Genomic DNA, 19,037 nt, shown 5'->3' on the forward strand with positions numbered 1-19,037 from the left:
AGCTGTAGCGCGACTGTGTGCACGTAAACTTTACAGAGTCTTAGAGGACGAATGTGTTGTGTGTCAGGTGGAAGGATGTGGTGCAGGAGCTAAAGGACGAGCACATGAAGACAGCAGAGACGCTGTCCCTCTGGCAGGAGTTCGCTCACCTGTCTGATCGGTGCTCCCTTCACCTGCAAGAGCTGTGGCGTCAGTGGGAGGAGCTGGCGAGATCTGCACCTCCACAGGACGCACAGGCCGTGGTTCACTCAGTGGAGGTGAGTTCAGGGTCCTTTCAGCAGAGTTGGAATACGCAAACCTAGTGTAAGTGTGTGATTGTTGGTTTTAATTGATTTGCAATCAGGCAGCATCCCTGACGTACAATACATCCCATCGGAGTTTAGTCTTTTTTAGGCCAATAACAATTAACATATTTCAGAGTGTAAAATGTAATTTATATCTGTATCAGCTGATAATCTTTTTGTTTACATTTACACAAAATTCTTTTGTTAAAAAACTTGGGTGAAGATGCTGAGTATCTGTCACAGTAAGACACAATTTCTGAGTAACAGTGTCCATGGTGGTGCATGTGTTTCCACAGCAGCATTAAATAGGATGAATGTGGTTTAAGTTGTCCTGGAAAAAGTAAGAACTTCCTCCAGTGGTTACGTGAAGCTGATCAAAATGTTCCAAGTTTTTGTACGTTCATGTCAACAACAGCCAGTTTATTTAGGGCAAACAAACATCTGAGAATTTGATGTCTTCTCAGCAGTCGAATTGAAACTCATTTCTGGCATTGTTGAAGGTCGCAGAGAGCAGGCAGTCAGGCAACATGCTTATTAGGCTTATCATCAGATTTCCTGCTTGACTCATCCTGAAACCTGGTGCCCTTTGAGAGGCTCCATGCATTACATTCACAATTTAATGTCTTTGGTCTCCTATTCTTGGAAAGAAGCAGACGGCATGCACTTACGGACAGAAATATCAGCCGCGGTCTGCTCCGTGTTCATTCACCTGATCTTTTACTTAGGACAGATGCTGAATTACATGTTGTTTTGCACATTCATGCAAGAAAAACAAGCTAATCGTGGCCTCCGTTCATATCATTTTTTTTTCCCATTTTCTCCCTCTTCAGAAATACACTGAAAAGTGCATTTTGGAGTACTTTAGTCAGAGCCATTCGTGGAAAACAAGATTTCTATTTCTCAAGAGGGAAAAAAAGCAGCTATGCTCTTTCATGTTTGGTGCATTGATGAATAAAAGGTCAGAGTATGAGCAGCATTTATAAACTGATCGTTCCGGTCCTTGATTATGATTGGCTGAGCCGCGTTCGAAGCTGTAAAATACTCATCAAAATATTTCAAAATGTCAGATTTTCTTGTGAATTTTGATTTACTGGATGGGCTAAACAGTGGTCCGATCTCCAAAATGGAGCTAAACGAGGTTCTCCATCAGATTTATACCACTGTAACACATGGCGATGGTGAACACTGCGTCCACTTTCTGGCGCCCAAACTATGAGACGAGAGGCAGGAGCAAACACCCCCGTGCCAGCAAAGAGGAGAGCTAATATAAGTGAACACTGCTTCAACTATTGCACAATTATTTGTGATATCCAGATACATGTTAACAGTCATCTGTGCGTCGCTTTAGGGCTCTTTGCTTTATTCTTCCTCCTCATTCATCCATCAAACTGGTTTTTCTCCCACTCATTATCAGCAGTTGCAGGATGCTGCTCAGGATTTGCAAAGCAGCGTGGGAGATGTTCTTGCAGCTTGCAAGCCTCTTATTGGACGGTTGGAACCTCTGGCTGCAAAGTTAATCCAATCAGAGACCAGACTGCTGTCACGTGATGTCCTGCTGCTGAGCAAGGCGACGTCAGGAAAAAGGAAAAGTCTTCAGGTGAGGAAATTTGGATAAATATCACCTTAATTCTACAGAAATAGCAGAAACGTTGGTTGTAACTGTACAGTTGTTTTGATTGTAGTGACTCAGAGACCAGTTCTCCTGAAGTTTTAATGTGAAACTGTCAAATTGTACAAATCCAGGTTAAGATTAACATCACATTCGTCTTTGTGTGCAGGAAGATTTGGAGGAACAGAAACTGTTTCACTCTCGATTGGAAGCTGTTGAAGAGCAGACACAGAACATACAGGATAAACTGAAGGCCAGTTTGACTGACGCAGACTCTGTGAAGGTTGGTCAGAATCCCTGTTAGTTCCCATGAATTTCCTCTCCTTTACTTCGATGCATCATGCATATATTTTCAGATTTAGCATAAGTTATATAAATTCAAAAACGAGCAAAGAGTTGGAGCTGAGGCGTCTGAATGAAACCTGGTTGCTGAAACCTTGCAGCTAGCTGTCACTTAAAATGGTCATGGCCATAACTAATTAACTTTAAGCCTAAATATAATTTAAAGTTGCATAACAATTCACCCATGTACAGTTGTCATGAACAGGGAAAATAGCTGTGAACATATGTATTTTGCTGTAAAGATGGGCATTTTAATATTGAGGTCTATGGGGAGTGACTTGCTTCTGGAACCAGCCTCAAGTGGGTATTCGAGGAACTGCAGTTTTAGGCTCTTAATTTTTTAGTGCTCGATAAATCTCCTTTGAAATCATACAAAACGACACTTAAAATCATCACATTTTTAGGTTTTCATCAGTATCAAAGCAAACCAGGGGGTCTGTGCAGACATGGTCACATTGCCAGCAGGTGCACTGAATAACTAATTTTGCACACTTTTATTTGCCAAAGTGTAAAAAAACAACCCAAAAATAACCCAGAGCTTGGGAACTGATTCTGTGGCAACATGATGCTTCCTGTTTACATTAACCAAAACTCCCACATTATGGGAGCTGTATTCCAAAACTTGAGACCTTTTGCTGATGAACTGAAAATGTGCTGAATGTTTTTTATTTCCTGGATGTGTTGGCAGGTTGTTTCAGAGCTGAGTGGCCTGTTTGCGTCACTGGTTGATGTCAGGGAGATGAGTGGCTGCGTGACCATCAGCAGCCATGAGACTGAGAGACTGCACATGCTGAGCAGGCAGTGGGCTGAAAGCATGACTCACCTGTGTGACAAGAGCAGGTGAGAAAGCTCAGCTCGACAGTATGTCTTTGTGCAGTTCAGTCGTGCTTTGCCTTGTGCAGAACTCCAATACATCGCTGTGCACGGCTTTAATGACATGAAAACCTGTAACCAAACTTGAGTCTTATTTCATTTTCAGTCTATTGTGATGTCTGTTTCTAATTTTCTGATCCAGCGGAGATGTGTGCATTTTCAAAGAGGCTTCCAGTTACAGTGTAATTGTCCTTGTAGTTTGCATAAAGCGACATATTTCTTATTTCCAGAGAGCTGCAGGCTGAGCAGCAGCAGCGCTCGCTGAGCTTTCAGGAGAAGTGTAAGAACCTGATGTTGATCGAGAAGAAGCTTGAGGAGGAATCATCGTCCAAAAATCCTCAAAGGTGTTCCAGCCTCCGAGAGATGCTGACTGTCCATCAGGTACAACACAAACATACAATTCTTTCTTTTCAGAGACATGAATCAGCAACTGGGACCAATGTGGAACCGGCTTTAGGACTTTAGCACTGCTTAGCTTCATTCACTCGTAATGTTAAAATCAAAAATCAAACATTTTTGCATCTATTCATACTTTTTAAAACTGCATATTCATTGTTGAACTAACATCCAAAAATCAACATGTATTGAGACAAAGACAGATGTAATCACCTCCAAAGTTCACACCATGTTTTTATCTGATGAAATATTCTGCTTCAGTCCACATCTGTTGGCATTTCGCCTTTCAGAAACAACATCTTCACAGTGGTCGAAAAGCTGTTTGCTCTCCCGTTTGCTGCACACAAAGGGAGGCACTCAGCAGAACGAGGGGCGGTCTAACAGCAATAAGCCGAGGGCGCGATCATAATGTCATCTTTATTTTATGCTTTTATTGGATTAGCCTGCTGCCTGTGTGTGTTTACACTGAGAAACTGATCAGCTGTGTTCAGTAAAGAAAGTTGGTCGTGAAAGATGCAAGTGCGTTCAGGGTGTGTCCAACTCCACTGTTGCTCGTTAAATGGCGAATAATCAGCACGCAAAGTAAGGCACAGGATACAAAGGGGCTGTGTTTAGTCTCTTAGTTAATCATGTGTGTTTTGGATGTAACATTAATGAAACTAATAAGAGTGTCATCTGTCATTCCCTTTAAAAGCCGGCTGTGCCAGGTCAACAGTTCAGGCTACGAGCATAGATCTTATCTGAACAATGCGCCCTTTAAATAAAAGCAGGTTTACTTCTAGAACTCTGAGAATTGGTGACAGAAGCTGAAATTACTCAAAATGAAAGGACTGAAACTGATTTGTCTTCTTAAAAGCAAAGTTAACTCTCCAACTGTCCTAACTCGTCATGTGTTAAATGCTGTCGATAAATTGCTCGTCAATAAAGGCTTTTCCCTCCGCTGCATCTGAGGATTAGTCTGCTGAACGGTTTAAGTATTTGATAATCACAGCCTGAAGTATTTGAATGAATGTGCTCATCAGGACAAACCTGTGATCATGGCGGGACATTCAGAGGCCTGTTTGACACAGTGAATGTTGATTTGTCTGCTGTCACTGCTGAGCAATGAATCAAATGAGAGATCTGACCCTTGAATGTCTCTCTGTTGTTTTCTGTTGCTGTCACAGCGGCTCGAGGCTGAAATCATGGTTGGACACCAGCTGCTGCAGGATCTTCTCCGTCATGCAGTCCAGTCCGTGGAAAAAGAAACGGGAGAGAGGAGGTGAGTGATGGAGAAGTAAATGGGAGTTTAATACTTTACAGAAATCCTTTTGACAAGAAACAAGCTTAATGAGCGTTTAGTCCAAAATACTGCTTGTACCACTTCCTCCTTTCAGCCCCAGTTTTCATCCACGTTTAAAATTTTCCTTTACTGAAGTAAACGTACTGATGCCACACTGATAAAATACTCCACCACAAATAAAAGTCCCACATTTAAAACCTCACTCAGGTGAAAGTATGCAGGTATTTATCTGCAATATTTACCTGAAGTATCAAAAAAGTAAAAGTACTCATTATGATTAAAAATGATCACTGTCCTGTGAGAACCACCTCACTCTAAAAAGTACTTTGAATTTATACTTAAGTACAGTAGTTAACTGTCACCTGATAAAGTAATTAGATTTGAGGTTTTCCGGTTGCATTCCTCTCTCGGCTTGTCGGAATCACACATATCAGTGTGTGAACGCTGACACACAAAATGCGGCGTGTGCAGGTGTTTCCTGCCCTGGCACAGTTACAGTAGACGTCTCTTTCCCCGATGCTTCCTAAATCGTCTTTTGCAGCCTTTGGAAAGCTCTTCAGGTTTCCTTTAGTTCCTTTAAAAACATCGATACTTAAGACGCTCGTAAAATCCTGCTGATTCTGTGTTTATTCAGCAGTTGCCTGTGAATGAAGAAGGACAGACCCATTTGTAATTCTCCTGTTTTATTACAGCGACCTCTTTATGTGCTGGTTTTTCGTACAGGGAGGACGTTTTATTCTGAACTCCGCTTCACTAAATCTAACATCTCCATAGCGATCATGCAATCTTTCCACTCGCCCTCCATTTTATATTGAATTCATCACGTCTTTGGACGGACGTCAGCGTGTGTGCCAACAGATATTTTTCTCCAAGTGCATCAAAGCTGGACCTCTTGTGTTTGTTCCTGCACAGGTCTGAGCTCGTGGCACAGGTGAGCTGTGCGAGGGGGAGCTGGGTCCGCTCTCTGGCTCTGGTCGGCCGGCGCAGGTCCTCGATGAAAGAGCAGGTGGGCCAGTGGAGAGTCTACCGCCGAGGCTTGAAACTTCTGCAGAGGCTGTTGAGGGACGTTGACCCCTTGCTGCCCCCTGCTGGACCTGCTGTATGCGCTCTGCTTCAGCCGCGGAGCTGTGCGGATGATTTCCAGGTTAGTATGTGTGCACGTATCAGCTTCTTATTAAAGTAGTGACATTGTGCGTAAAATGCTGAAAAGCAGACACCACGTCTCTCCACATCTTTCCCAGTGTGTCGAAGACGCCCTGGGTCTGCACTCCGCCGTGTACGCGCAGACGCTGCAGGCTGGCAGACATTTGTGTTCGACCGTGACGGAGTCGGACTGTCAGAGCCGACTGCAGTCAGAGCTCCAGGCTGTGCAGGAGGCCTGGGAACGAACCACCTCACTGCTGGAGAGGAGACGAGAGCTGCTCGGCACTACTGCTCAGGTAACATGTCCATTACACACAAACACATGTGTGCATTATTTTCATTGTTTATGTTAAATCTTACTTTATATGTTTTAATATCTTCCAATAAACCCCTTTTTTTAATTATTGTACATTTAACAAAATGTATTAATTGTCAAGAAAATCAAAATTTTGCACAACAGACGACTTAATGAAAGCCCCCCCCAAAAAAACTAAATGATTAAGCTTTTCAAAACAAAAGAAAACAGTAATAGATATCACACATGGTGGTCATACCGTATGTCTTTCTAGACATTTAACCCAATCAAGGAGCAACAGGGTAGAAAATCACTTGTTCACTAAAATGTCTGTGAATTCATATTCAGAAGCTGTGTTGTTAATACCGTGCAGGGATATTAACACTCCTCTGCTGCAGATGTGGTTGAAAACCAGCTAGTCGTCCTTAACAGGAAGCAGAAACCTGCAGATTCAGCGTCTCGAGGAGCGCAGCTTTGGACTGACAAATCCAGACAAAGAGCATGTGTTACAGTATTAACGAGGGAGTAGGAGGTGTCAGCTGTGCATGACCCATATCCAGGATCACACACACACACACACAGGAGCTGGAGCTGGCACAGACCTCCAGCAAAGAGGGATCAAAGAGAAGCTCAAATCCATCTATGATCCACATCCAGAGACAGCTGGTTAGCGCTGACTGTCCCTTTCATACCATCACTGTCAGACTGCAGTGACACTGACGTCTGGAATCTAATAAAATACCGTCAGAATAAAGTAAAACACACACGTATAATGTGTAGGAGCGAAGCATGCCTCTGTTTTCCTGTGTTTTCCCTGGCTGTCAGGTAGAAATGTTGATACTGGGTGAAGTTTTAAATGCTGGTGTGTTAGCTGAGTGGTGTCTGTGGTCACTGTGCTGTCCGGCTCCATGAGCTGAGGTAATTACTGCATTTGAATGTTCTGGTGACCAGGCTCAGGGAGGTCAGGGGAAGTTATGTTAACCCCTTTCAGCCAAACAGGATCCACCCAGCAGAGATGGAAATCCCCCAGAGCAACATGTCAGAGATCACAGAGAGTTACATTAATGCACACAGCAGAACTGACAGCAGGAGACCAACCCGGTCATCACGAGACCTCGACTCCAAAAAGGACGCTGTGTAAAACTTAAAGAAAGCAGAATCAATTAAAACAGCACAAAGACAATATGTTTAATGTTTGACCTCATCAGCTTCATTGAGGAGCAACTATAGACTGAGAAAGATGTGGAACGCTCCAAAAACACCTGTTTGGAACATTCCACAGGTAAACAGGTTGATTGGTAACAGGTGAGAGGATCATGATTGGGTGTGAAAGGGGCATCCTGGAAAGGCTCAGTCGCTCACAAGCGAGGATGGAGCGAGGTTCACCTCTTTGTGAACACATGACTGGATAATGGTTGTAACTACCTGAGCTCAGAAACACTTTACAGGTTACCTCTGCAGTGATTTCTGTTTCTACTTTAACTGAGATTTTCAAAAATAAGCTTTAGATTTCCATAGCTGCCCTTTTTGCTGACACTTTGCAGATGTCTGTTAATCTGAGTCCCTCCTCTGTGCTCTGCTGTTCATTCAGAAGTGGTCTCAGTGTCAGGACGGGATAGCCAGCATCGCGTCTCACCTGGACGAGCTGGAAGCAAAGCTGAAACAGCCGCTGCCTGAAAGACCGCCGGCCTCTGAGGACGAGAAGCACGTTCAGGTAGTTACGAAAACAGGTCGTCTGTGCGTAACCTTCCACTCCTAACTGCTGGAATAAAATAAATCAAAAAATTGTCCAAAATAACCTGAAACATCATCCTTTCTGTCCTGAATAATTTGTTTATTTTTCCATCTTTACTTGCTATTGAAATAAAGAAAGTCGTTCAAAACAGTTTTCTTTAAAATAGTTCGACTTTATAGCAGGACACCAAAGACAGTCTCCCGAAAACTGTGTTTAAACAGAGCAGCATCTATTTAGGATACTTTTTCTGAAAGAGGCCAAAAATCACCACCTGAAGCCCAAATGAGTTTGTCTGCATCTGTGCTTGATTTTGCAGAAAAGCAGCAGACGTGGTAATTACGTAACCTGATATAATAACAGACTTTTCATGGTTTTGGATGGAACTTGCAAAGGAAAAATTTTGAATAATAGTTTTGTTATTGTTCTCACACGTAGAATTAGTTAGCGTTATATAATGTGTCCCAGTAAATCCCAGTTATCCCAGTAAAGTCCCAATAAATCAGCAGAATGGATCTGTTGGAACGTCAGCTGGTGTAAAAACTGACCAAAGTTCCTCTCCCCCCCCCTCAACTCCATCAGTGGCTACCCCCCATCCCACCAGAGCGCCTCTCAGTTTCCCCCCCTTTCCCTTCTTTAATACCCCCATGCTTTCACTCCCCTCCCCCTTTCTACCCCTTCTACCCTCCCCCGTCCCGTCCACAGCTCTTTAATCTGGACAGTCAGAGCGAGAAAGAGGGAGAGAAGCGTGAGCATGCAGCCCGTTCATGGCTGTCTGACCGGCTGCTAAAGCGCGTGTGTGTGTGTGTGTGTGTGTGTTATGCAGGAGACGGAGCTCTCTCTGCAGCGTTTGGCCAGCGGACTGAAGGAACTGGCCACCATGAAGACGGACTTATCCCAGTATGTCGCCGCCGGTGACTCGGCTCTGCTGGAGCGGCAGCTGGAGCAGCTCCACGGTCAATGGGAAGAGCTGTGCGTGAAGGTGAGACCTGAGCAGAAGGAAGCTGAGAGCAGCTGAGGGGCTGGAGGTGGTGCAGGTGGAGAGGAAGGACTGAGAGGAGGGAGAGAAGGAGTTGCTACCAGCGGTGTCTTGGCGGTGACCAGCAGCACAAAGCTTCTGCACCACTGGGGCTGCACACACACACTCATTTGTTTGAGAAAAGAGCCACCATGTGCAGGTTCACGGAGGGAAAATTCCAACATCGTCTCTTCTTGTTCACGCTTTTTGCAGCTTTCCTCCCCACAGCTCCATTTGTTTTCTTAACATTTCTTGTGCAGAAGTGCCAGAACTCTGGCTTATTGCTCGGGTTGGACGCACGCTGTGTGGGACCGGTCTGGATTTGGTTGCCTCCAAGTCTTTCCAAGTCTCTTTTTTTTTTTTTCTGCTTGCATCAGCACAAAGGAAAGTGAAGCCTTCTGCGCTTGATTCAAATGTTTGGAAATAGTCACTTGACCGCTTTCCAGGCTATAATTAGCCCCTGACTTGGACTCACTGCGCGATCTGAACAATCACATGAAACCCTCAGACAGAACAGGCCGTTCATTCTCTCCAATAACTGCATTAAACGTAGCTGTAGTGCGCGCAGGCTCACATTCCTATAGTTAAGTCTTTTGGCTTAAACACAGACGCACTCTTGTTCGTCAGACCAACGGTCGTGACATGCTCGGGGCGTTTTTGTCAGTTAGTAGGGTTATGGCATAATTGCAGTTGTGCTAATTGGGTGTCCAGTCAGGCCGGCTGCGTCCACCTGCTCCTGTCTTGGCAGGAGCTGCTGGGACGCACAGATGCATCAACAGCTGCCAGTTTGTCCAGCCGTGAGCTTTTCTGTTGATGTTTGGTGTTTTATCTGCTGCAGCCTAACAGTTTGATGTCTTCAAGGAAAGACGTAGCTGTCAGAGTGTTCAGACCCTCTTTAGATTGTTGTTTTTTTATTGGTTTCGTGTCACAAAGTGTACACTTCAGCTTTGGTAAAGTTAAAACTTTGATGGTAATTTTTGCTAAATACTGAAACTTTATTTATTTAGGTATTTTGAGAAAGCAGAGGCTAATTTCAGCTGTTAAAACACCCAAGATTTTTCATCCTTATTAATTCCTGACGTGACCGGGGGGGGGACATGGATCTGAGCCACAACAGTTTCCTCTGCATAGCTAACAGGTTGTAGGTGGGGGAAGCCGCTGGAATGGGCCCAGTGAGCAGATGGCCTGGCTGGGCTGAAGGGATTCAGGGTTCAGGGGACAGGCTCTATTGTTCCAGGGGGAGCACAAAGTCCTCGCAGGGTGACAGCGGCTCACAATGCACCCTAAATTCTCCAGAGTCCAGAAGTCCCAGCAGTGTTAGTACATAAACACCAAAGCAGGGCTCATTTAAATCAAATAAATGCCACAGAGCTGTAAAATATAGCTGGTTCAAACATGCCCCGTGGGCTCACTAAGCCCTTTCACCTCGAAAAGATCATCAGCCCCCTCCTCGGCTGTGTAATGGGCTGTTTTCATGGCGTTAAGCTGTCATTAGGAAAATGGACCTTGTTAATTTTAGTCTCTTGGGGAATTCACTCAATTCAGCTGATTGTTGACTCTGACAGAGATTACTGCTTCAACGCAATCAAAGAAAGCAATTGATTTTAAGTTAGTTTCACTGTTTTTTCATGTAATCTGTTGAAATCTATGTGCCAGAGACAAGCGTGCTGCTTTGAAGTTAAAACCTTTCTGCATGCTTGTCTGTTTTTTTCCCATATAAAGTGCCTGGTTTTCTCAATGAGTGTCTTAATGGCTCTTGAAGTTGCACCAGGCAGTTCTTACCATGTAAACACGCCTGACCGCCCAGCGTGAAATCAGAAAGCGGTGATTTTCTGAGCACTGATGTTAGCTAAAAAAGTGTGCTTGATGCCACTCTTATCGCTCTTCCCAGGTGTCCTTGCGCAGGCAGGAAATCGCAGACCGCCTCAACGCCTGGACCATCTTCAACGACAAGAACAAAGAGTTCTGCGATTGGCTGACCCAGATGGAGAACAAGGTGTGCCACAGCGGAGAGCTGAGCATCGAGGAAATGGTGGAGAAACTGAAGAAGGTACGAGATCGACAGATGAAGACTAATGACAAACATTCAGTTCGAGGAGTTCCTTAACTTCACATAAGACCTCTGGATTTGAGCCGACGTTGCAGGTGTTCTGAAACATTTATACAGGATACCACTTGCACCCTGATTCAGAGCATGGACACACCTCTGTGGGTTCATCTCCATACATGAGCATCGTGGTTATGCTGTTTATGACAGATGGCGGCCTGGAATGGAGCGGCTGCTCGCTCTTTGTTCACACACAACAGTTGTCCTTTCTGGGACTGAGAGCCTTTTGTACCTTCCCGTCTCATGATGAAACGCACTCGTTCAGTCACAGAGATAATGATCGGTTTGGACACTGCGGGATCGTTGTTTTGGGCTGTTAGATGAGATGAGAAAATTAGAGGCACACGATGGTCCCTTTCAGTGATTTGGTTGGCTAACACTGACAGTTTGAAGCATCCTGCTGTATTTTAAACTGAGCTGAAATCCACATTTTGGTGTAAATCTGTAATAGACACAATTACATCAGAACTCAGATGCTTACTTACTTGCTCCAAACTGATCACAGATTGGCCAAAATGGTCAACATAAACAACATTTGATGCATTTTTCTGAGGTCTTTCTACTTATCCTTCAGGACATGAAGCAGCATGACCTTATCGCGTCTTTCCACAGGACTGCATGGAGGAGATCAACTTGTTCAGCGAGAATAAGAGCCACCTGAAGCAGCTGGGTGAGCAGCTGCTGCTGGCCAGCGACGAGGCCAAGCAGACGCAGGTCCACGGATCGCTGCTGGAGATCAACCAGCGCTGGCACAACCTCTTCCACCACATCGAAGCCAGGTGAGAGCGGCCACAGCCGTTAAGGTTTCACCGAGGTAACTGTGTGTTTTCTAGACCACTCAGTGTGTGTGCGTGTGTGTGTGTGTGGATTTGCTGAGTTACACACACTGAATTTCATCCCATTATCAGCCTTCCAAACGAGCACCTTTCACAGCGAAGCCACTCTACATTAAAGAGCATCATTAACTGGTGAACGGCTTTAACTGGGAGCCTGTAATTAAACAATAGCTCCAATGTGAATCCATCCACCTGCTGTTGTTCGTCGTGCTCTGCAGCTGTCAGGAAGCATGGCTTCTAATGTACAGACTGTAGGTTAAGCCCCTGCGTTAACCCCCCCCCCCCCTCCTCAGACAGATGGAGAGTCCAGGGGAAGAACTGGAGCTAGACTCCTAACCCTGCAAACCCAGCCTACCCCACCACCACAAAAAAAGCTGAGCTTAAGTCTCAGACAGCACCATATGTCTCCATGTCCACGCTGACTCCCCCACCCCCGTTCTAGAGTGGGTGGGTGGGTTGATACGGGAGGGGCTGGGGTCTGTCGGCATGCACTCATCCATGATTCTCAATTCTTGATGGAGTAACAATCAATAATAGTATAGTGATAATTCAACAACTACTGGACAATTAAACAATAATTCTGCAACAGCCCAAAATAATGTGTGGAGTTATTCCAGCTAAAAGTCTTATTTATTTCAATATACAACCCAATTACACAACATAAATAATTAAGATTGATGTAATGGGTGCAGTGCAGTTACAATAATTAAAGCTGCATTCATTGATTTAACCCCAAAACACACACAAACACACACACCGCTCTGGCTAACTCGTCCTGTTGGAGTCATGATTCTGGCTGACTGAAGAAAACTTTAACTCTGCTTTTAGCTCAGCTTTGGGCTCCACCAACTCCTGACAATAATCTGAGCTGCTTTAGCTGCTAGATGCTCCTTTCTTCAGTAGCTAGTTGCTAACTTGTTTAATGTGAGAGTGCACAGTGGGATTATCTCGAAATCTCTGCCAGCTGATAGCGATAGCATGTAGCTAACACAGCAGTGTGGTAATGTGTGACCTTTAAAGCCAAAACAATGAGCTGAAGTTAAGCAGAGGAGCATATGTGAAAGCATGGTAGCCCGGTGTGTGTGTGTGTGTTTGTGTGTGTGTGTAGAGTCGGGGTGCACCCACACAAAGCACGTTCATACTTAGCTCACAGCAGCTAATTTGATGCAGTGCAATAATTAAGCACAGAAAATGGATTTGGCCCAATTACTGAAAGTCAAAGCACATAAAAATTAAACTGATGGATGTAAAAGGCCTGAAAAAGCACACGTACAGTGAGGAGCTGCGTAATCACAGTGACGAGAGTAAATGTCACTGGAGTTTAGCCTGTGAGCAGCTCTGAGGCCTCCCGCGGTCGGCCGTACTTTGTTAAATTCATCCTCCAGCCATATATCCTCTCTTATCCTTCAGCTCCTTTCTGCTCCGTTTTCTCCGTCCATTCTGCTCTTGTCCCCTCTCCTCATCGGGGACCCCTGCCTGGGCTTTGTGTCTTTGTCGGGCCTCCGCATGAAGCTGCTGGTCTTTGTTAGGCTGTCAGAGGTAGAGAGGGAGTGAAAGAGAATGTAGTTGACCAGGATGGTTGCATCTGCAGAGGGAGGGTGGGGGTGTGGGGGGGGGGGTCTTCTCTGGACAGAATTTACGCTGACTCTATTATGTCTTCATTACACGGACATAAACTTGAAGCCACATGAACGCTGTATATACTGGTAGTCTGTATAAGACGCGGACGTCGTCTCCCTGACGTCACCCTCAGGGCTCTGAGGAGCCTTTGTGAAGCTCAGTGACAGCGGCTCCAGCCGTCACCATCTTGGCAGTGCCTGACTCCTCCGAACTCCTGGCTAATGCTAAAATGGCCAAAGAGGTGGAGCGTGGGTGGAGCTGAGGCAGCCAGAATGAAGCCAGCTGTTTTTTTAATATAGAAAATAAAAAAAAACTGGGAAATTAGCTACAGAGACCAAAGCTGTGATTTATTTCTGCTGTGGAGTTGGGCATTTAAATATGGGGGTCTATGGGGAGTGACTCACTTTTGGAACCAGCCTCAAGTGGCCATTTGAGGAACTGTGGTTTTTGCCACTGGCTTCATTTTTCAGGCCCAGATGTTACTGCTTGTGTATGCTAGTGTTAGCATTTAGCTTGAGTACATTAGCTCCTTTAAACAAAAGAAGCTAAAGCTCTCAAATATAGAAAAGAAGAAAAAACTCAGCGCTGAATATTAAATGTAACCTCGTCAAAACCTGCACATGAACTTAAACTTAATTCAACTCTTGAGTCTAAACTAAGCTCGGAGCATCCAAAATGACAGACTGAGGGTCTGCAGCTCAAGGCGGTCTTCATGAATCCAGATCTAAAGGGGCTTTCACACACTCGTCCCAGTGTGGGACATCTGATGGGACCCTTTCATGGTTCTTCACGCTGCCACTTCCACCCGCAGCTGTGTTTAGAGCTTATTATTTGGGTGGAGAGCGGCTCCCTCTCAGCCCCGACGGGCTCGGAGGGGGAAATTAACTCCGACTCCAGAATGGGCACACTTCAGGCTTTTACGCCCCGAGGAGAGCTTGTATTGTCCCCGCCGTTTCTATGGCACCAGTCAGTGGGGTGCAGCGTGTGTGTGTGTGTGTGTGTGTGTGTGTGTGTGTGTGCGCGTACGTACGTAAACGCACTAACGAGGGGGTCAGTTGTCATGGTGACTGGAAGTTCTAATATAAGATACCTGAGAATGTCAGTGAGAAGACAAACTTACTTTGTTCGTCTTTCTGTCTCTCGTTCTGTTTTTTTAGTTTAATTTCTTTCTTTTTCTTTCTTCCTTTACATTTTTCAGTCTTTTCTTCTTCTCCATTTCTTTTGTTTATACTCTGTCTGTCTTTTTCCTCTTTTGATCTTTTTCCTCTGTCTTTCTGCCGTTTCCTTTTCTCTTCTGTATCTTGTCTTTCTCTTGGTTTTTGTTGTTTTGAGTGTGTGAATATAAAAACGTGTACAATACAATAAACCTAACCTGTGTGCCTTCATAAATGTGTGTGCGTGTGTGCGCGTGTGTGTGTGTGTGTGTGTGTGTGTGTGTGTGTGTGTGTGTGTGTGTGTGTGTGTGTGTTCAGGGTGAAGAAGCTGACGGAGACTCTGGTGACGGTGCAGCAGCTCGATAAGAACATGAGCAACCTCCGCTCGTGGCTCTCTCGCATGGAGGCCGAGCTGTCCAGACCCATCACCTACAGCGTCTGTCACCACCAGGAGATCCAGAGGAGGCTCGCCGAGCAGCAGGTACACACACACACACACACACACACACCTGTCAGGTCACACCTGTCAGGTCACACCTGGGACACTGCTGTCGTGGCCTTTTGTTTGTGCGGTTGGATCTTTTTCATATTTTGTTTGATTTCAGACTTTTTTGTGTCTTCGTATGTTTCTCGCCGTGCTGTCTCTTCGTCTTCACAGCGTCGTGTGTGTTGTTAGATTTTAATTTTCACCGTCACTCCCACTCTTTGTCTCTTCATGGTTAATAATTCATATCTGTCCTTTGTGTCATTTTGGGAGTGGTGATCTCCTGCAGTGAGCCTCTGTCCTCCGTCTGCGGACTGATGTTGAACACATGGTGTCACTGCTATGGACTGATGCGATGTCTGTCTTCGTGTCCGTCCAGGTGCTGCAGAGGGACATTGAGCAGCACACGGAGGGCGTAGCGTCGGTGCTCAGCCTGTGTGACGTTTTGCTGCGGGACGAAGACGCCGGCGGCGGCGGCGAGGCCGAGAGCGACTCCCTGCAGGAGACCAGCCGCAGCCTGGACCAGCGCTGGAGGACCATCTGTGCCATGGCTCTGGACAGGAGGCTCAGGTAGGACCTGAGACACACACCTGTGCTGTGTCCTCACACCTTTCCTCCACATATAAACCAGGCAGATCAGTGCAAACACGTTTTCATGACGTTACACAGCAGGAGAGCTGAACGTCTTTGTTACTATTACTGCTGATATTACTGCAGTATGTATACATATATATATAATTATTACACTAACAGGTTATATCAGTCATTTAAACTTAAATTAGCCTTTTTGATGAAGATCTTCAGTGTTCAGATCCAGGCAGCGCTTACACGTTGGTCAGAAAAGCCTTCATCATCAGCCTTCATGGACTGACTCAGCGGACTGTAACTCCACTGCGACGCCTCCTTGCAGGATCGAGGAGACGTGGAGACTCTGGTGCAAGTTCCTCGACGACTACTCGCGGTTCGAGGATTGGCTCAAGATGGCCGAGCGCACCGCCACCAGCCCCAACTCTGCAGACGTCCTTTATACGGTCGCCAAGGAGGAGCTCAAGAAGTTTGAGGTCTTTTTTCCGTTCTTTTTATTTCCTTTCTGGTGTCTCTGCTCTGTATTTATGGTTCCACTCTTCTATTAAATTAGCAAATAAAGATGCATGTAGAAATAAATCTGTTAGTTTATTTGACATCATGACAGAAACTAAGAATAATTCTCAGTCATTATCAATAAAGTATCAATCTGCTGAATATTCAATCAATCATGTGGTTCATAAGAAAGTTAGAACATAGTGAAATATGCCAACTGTGATCCCACCTCCTCTGCTCCTTTCAGGGTTTCCAAAGGCAGGTTCACGAGCGGCTGACCCAGCTGGAACTGGTCAATAACCAGTACCGCCGCCTGGCCAGGGAGAACCGCACTGACCGAGCCAGCCAGCTCAAAGCCATGGTCCACGAGGGCAACCGGCGCTGGGACGCCCTGCACCGCAGAGTGGCCGCCATCCTGCGCAGACTCAAGGTACCCGACACAGCGCCACCGTTCACAACCGATCAGACGAATGATGAGATCAGCTGAGAGTGAATCAACCATCGAACTTTAAACATGAAGCATAAAGTGACGTGACCGACAACTCAAGAGGCAACGTGTTCATTTCATCAGTTGTGTTGTAGAAAGGAGAAAGTGGACCAGAGCAGAGCCGAACTGTTCCTATGAGAATTACATCCACATGAGCTCTGACATCCTGACCTTCCTCTTACTTTTAATATATGATTCACTGAAACCATCAGGCTTCACGAGAACTTTGAGCTTCGTTCAGGGAGATGAGTGTCGAGCTCCAAATAATTTACTGCAGGATTACGCAACAAGAAACGTTTTGCTCAACAAAGTGATCGGTCGTTTAAAGGACTGATGGGAAGTCAAAATCGAGCAGCTGGACTTAATCTTCCAGTCCTGATTGATTCTGACTCACACTGTCTCTCTGCCTCTGTGTCTTATTTATCTCAACCAATCAACCAAAAGCATGAACTGAGAGCTTTTTCTGTTCAGTAAAACATTTTATTTAGAAAAACAGCCTGTATTTCATTCTCTCTTCCTCCGCTCATTTCCCGTTATGGCCTTTCTCTCAGCATTTCACCAGCCAGAGGGAGGAGTTCGAAGGCACCAGGGAGAGCATGCTGGTGTGGCTGACCGAGCTGGACCTGCAGCTCACCAACGTCGAGCACTTCTCCGAGAGCGACGTCCATCACAAGATACAACAGCTCAACGTGAGGACATGCTGACGTCTCTTGACAGTCTTTATTTCAGCTGGAGGGACCGCTGAGGTGGCTCAGTGTCGAGTGATATAACGATAAAGTGACAGTATATTTAAAAACATTTACAGCTCTGACATTCTTACATTTTGCAGCCGTCACGCCTTCACTGTGGGTAACTGGAGCCCTTCTGGAGACACTGTTAGCGGTCGTGTTCGGTCCCTTCTGGTTTTCAACAGACATGCTTCTTCCTGCCTCCTGCAGAGTTTCCAGAAGGAGATCACCCTGAACACGGAGCGCATCGACGGGCTGATCGTGTTCGGAGAGGGTCTGATCCAGAGGAGCTCGCCGCAGGACGCGGCGCTGATCGAGGACGAGCTGGAGGAGCTGCACACCTACTGCCAGGAGGTGTTCAGCAGACTGGTCCGCTTCCACCAGCGCCTCAGCCAGCCCCCGGTGAGCAGGAGCGCACACAGACGCCACAGACGCTCCTCCATTCATGACTTGATTTATGCAGTTTCAAACCAAGCAGATCTCCCTTTTTCTGTTCTTTCACTGGTTTTTACAGCACATTTGAGATTCAGCCGTTTACTGTAAGCTCGATTTGCAGATCTAGACAGTAGCAGGCGAGTTTTGTAAAGGGATTCTGCGCCTCTCCGACATGTTTCACTTTACCTTTTGGCCTAAATTCAACCCTAATCATGATTTTAACTTCACACAGCTTGAATCCGCTGGTTTTAAGGCTGTGGGGTGTGTATGGATGTGCACTCTGCTGAGAGACGACAATGTCTTGCTGTACGTTCAGATCAAAGAAGAACCGGAGCTCTCTGGCACCACCTTTTCCCTGGAGTCCAGCTTGGAGCTGATTGGCCGGCCGTGGCTGGGGCGAAGCCTCCCGGCCACCCCCACCCACCTGCTGGCCTCTCCGCTGGAGCGTTCGGGCCGGGAGACCCCGGTCAGCGTGGACTCGCTGCCGCTGGAGTGGGACCACACCGGAGACGTGGGGGGGTCATCGTCCCATGAGGATGACGAGGAGGAGGAGGAGGAGGAGGAAGATGAGGAGAAAACCTACTTCAGTGCACTCTCAGGTAGATTCACAGCGTCGAACGTGCAGAAAGGCTACACACACTTTTACATTTTTTATTGGTTTTTTATCACCATAAGGGTTTAAAATGTAAAGACGTCACAAAGCCGAGACCAGACTCCGACTTGACGCTCGGCCTGAAATTTAAACCAAAGTTTCTTCAGTGGAGACGAAAGTCGAACCTCTGAGCCTCTAAAAATGTTCCTGGCTGACTGAAAAAGTTCCCGCGGTGGAGAAGGAAAACGAAAGCTCTAAACATCCCGTTAATGCGACCTCGTAGACGTAACACAGACATGCACTCACCTCCAGTCTGACCCCTCTCTCCTCCCAGAGGTGGAGTGGACTGAGAGCCAGGAGGAGTTTGTCGAAGCCCCGCGGGCCCTTCGAGCCTCGTCGCCCGGTAGGCAGCAGAGCGTCTTCACCTTCATAAATCCGCTCTCAGCTCTTCGTTGGGGGGGGGGGGGGGTTCCAGCTGCTCATGCATCACTTGCATCTCACTGCTTGTCTTGTTGAGACTTCCTGGATATCTGGTTTGGA

The 19,037-nt window shown here is 46.1% G+C and overlaps 1 protein-coding gene across 1 annotated transcript in view; it reads left to right on the top strand.

Annotated features, from left to right (window-relative positions):
- The window catches only part of syne2a (spectrin repeat containing, nuclear envelope 2a), a 74,451-nt gene that overhangs the window by 51,171 nt on the left and 4,243 nt on the right, over window positions 1–19,037 (top strand). The window contains exons 87-106 of the mRNA XM_076756908.1: window positions 68–257; window positions 1,699–1,881; window positions 2,063–2,176; window positions 2,924–3,075; window positions 3,339–3,489; window positions 4,671–4,765; window positions 5,699–5,930; window positions 6,028–6,225; window positions 7,816–7,938; window positions 8,783–8,938; window positions 10,866–11,024; window positions 11,694–11,860; window positions 15,010–15,172; window positions 15,555–15,745; window positions 16,086–16,236; window positions 16,503–16,685; window positions 17,294–17,431; window positions 17,681–17,872; window positions 18,222–18,504; window positions 18,832–18,900. Coding sequence (XP_076613023.1) covers window positions 68–257; window positions 1,699–1,881; window positions 2,063–2,176; window positions 2,924–3,075; window positions 3,339–3,489; window positions 4,671–4,765; window positions 5,699–5,930; window positions 6,028–6,225; window positions 7,816–7,938; window positions 8,783–8,938; window positions 10,866–11,024; window positions 11,694–11,860; window positions 15,010–15,172; window positions 15,555–15,745; window positions 16,086–16,236; window positions 16,503–16,685; window positions 17,294–17,431; window positions 17,681–17,872; window positions 18,222–18,504; window positions 18,832–18,900 — 3,290 coding nt within the window. The remainder of the gene's footprint in view (window positions 1–67; window positions 258–1,698; window positions 1,882–2,062; window positions 2,177–2,923; window positions 3,076–3,338; window positions 3,490–4,670; window positions 4,766–5,698; window positions 5,931–6,027; window positions 6,226–7,815; window positions 7,939–8,782; window positions 8,939–10,865; window positions 11,025–11,693; window positions 11,861–15,009; window positions 15,173–15,554; window positions 15,746–16,085; window positions 16,237–16,502; window positions 16,686–17,293; window positions 17,432–17,680; window positions 17,873–18,221; window positions 18,505–18,831; window positions 18,901–19,037) is intronic.

Source organism: Chaetodon auriga, chromosome 18 (genome assembly GCF_051107435.1).
Source record: "Chaetodon auriga isolate fChaAug3 chromosome 18, fChaAug3.hap1, whole genome shotgun sequence".
NCBI lineage: Eukaryota > Metazoa > Chordata > Actinopteri > Chaetodontiformes > Chaetodontidae > Chaetodon > Chaetodon auriga.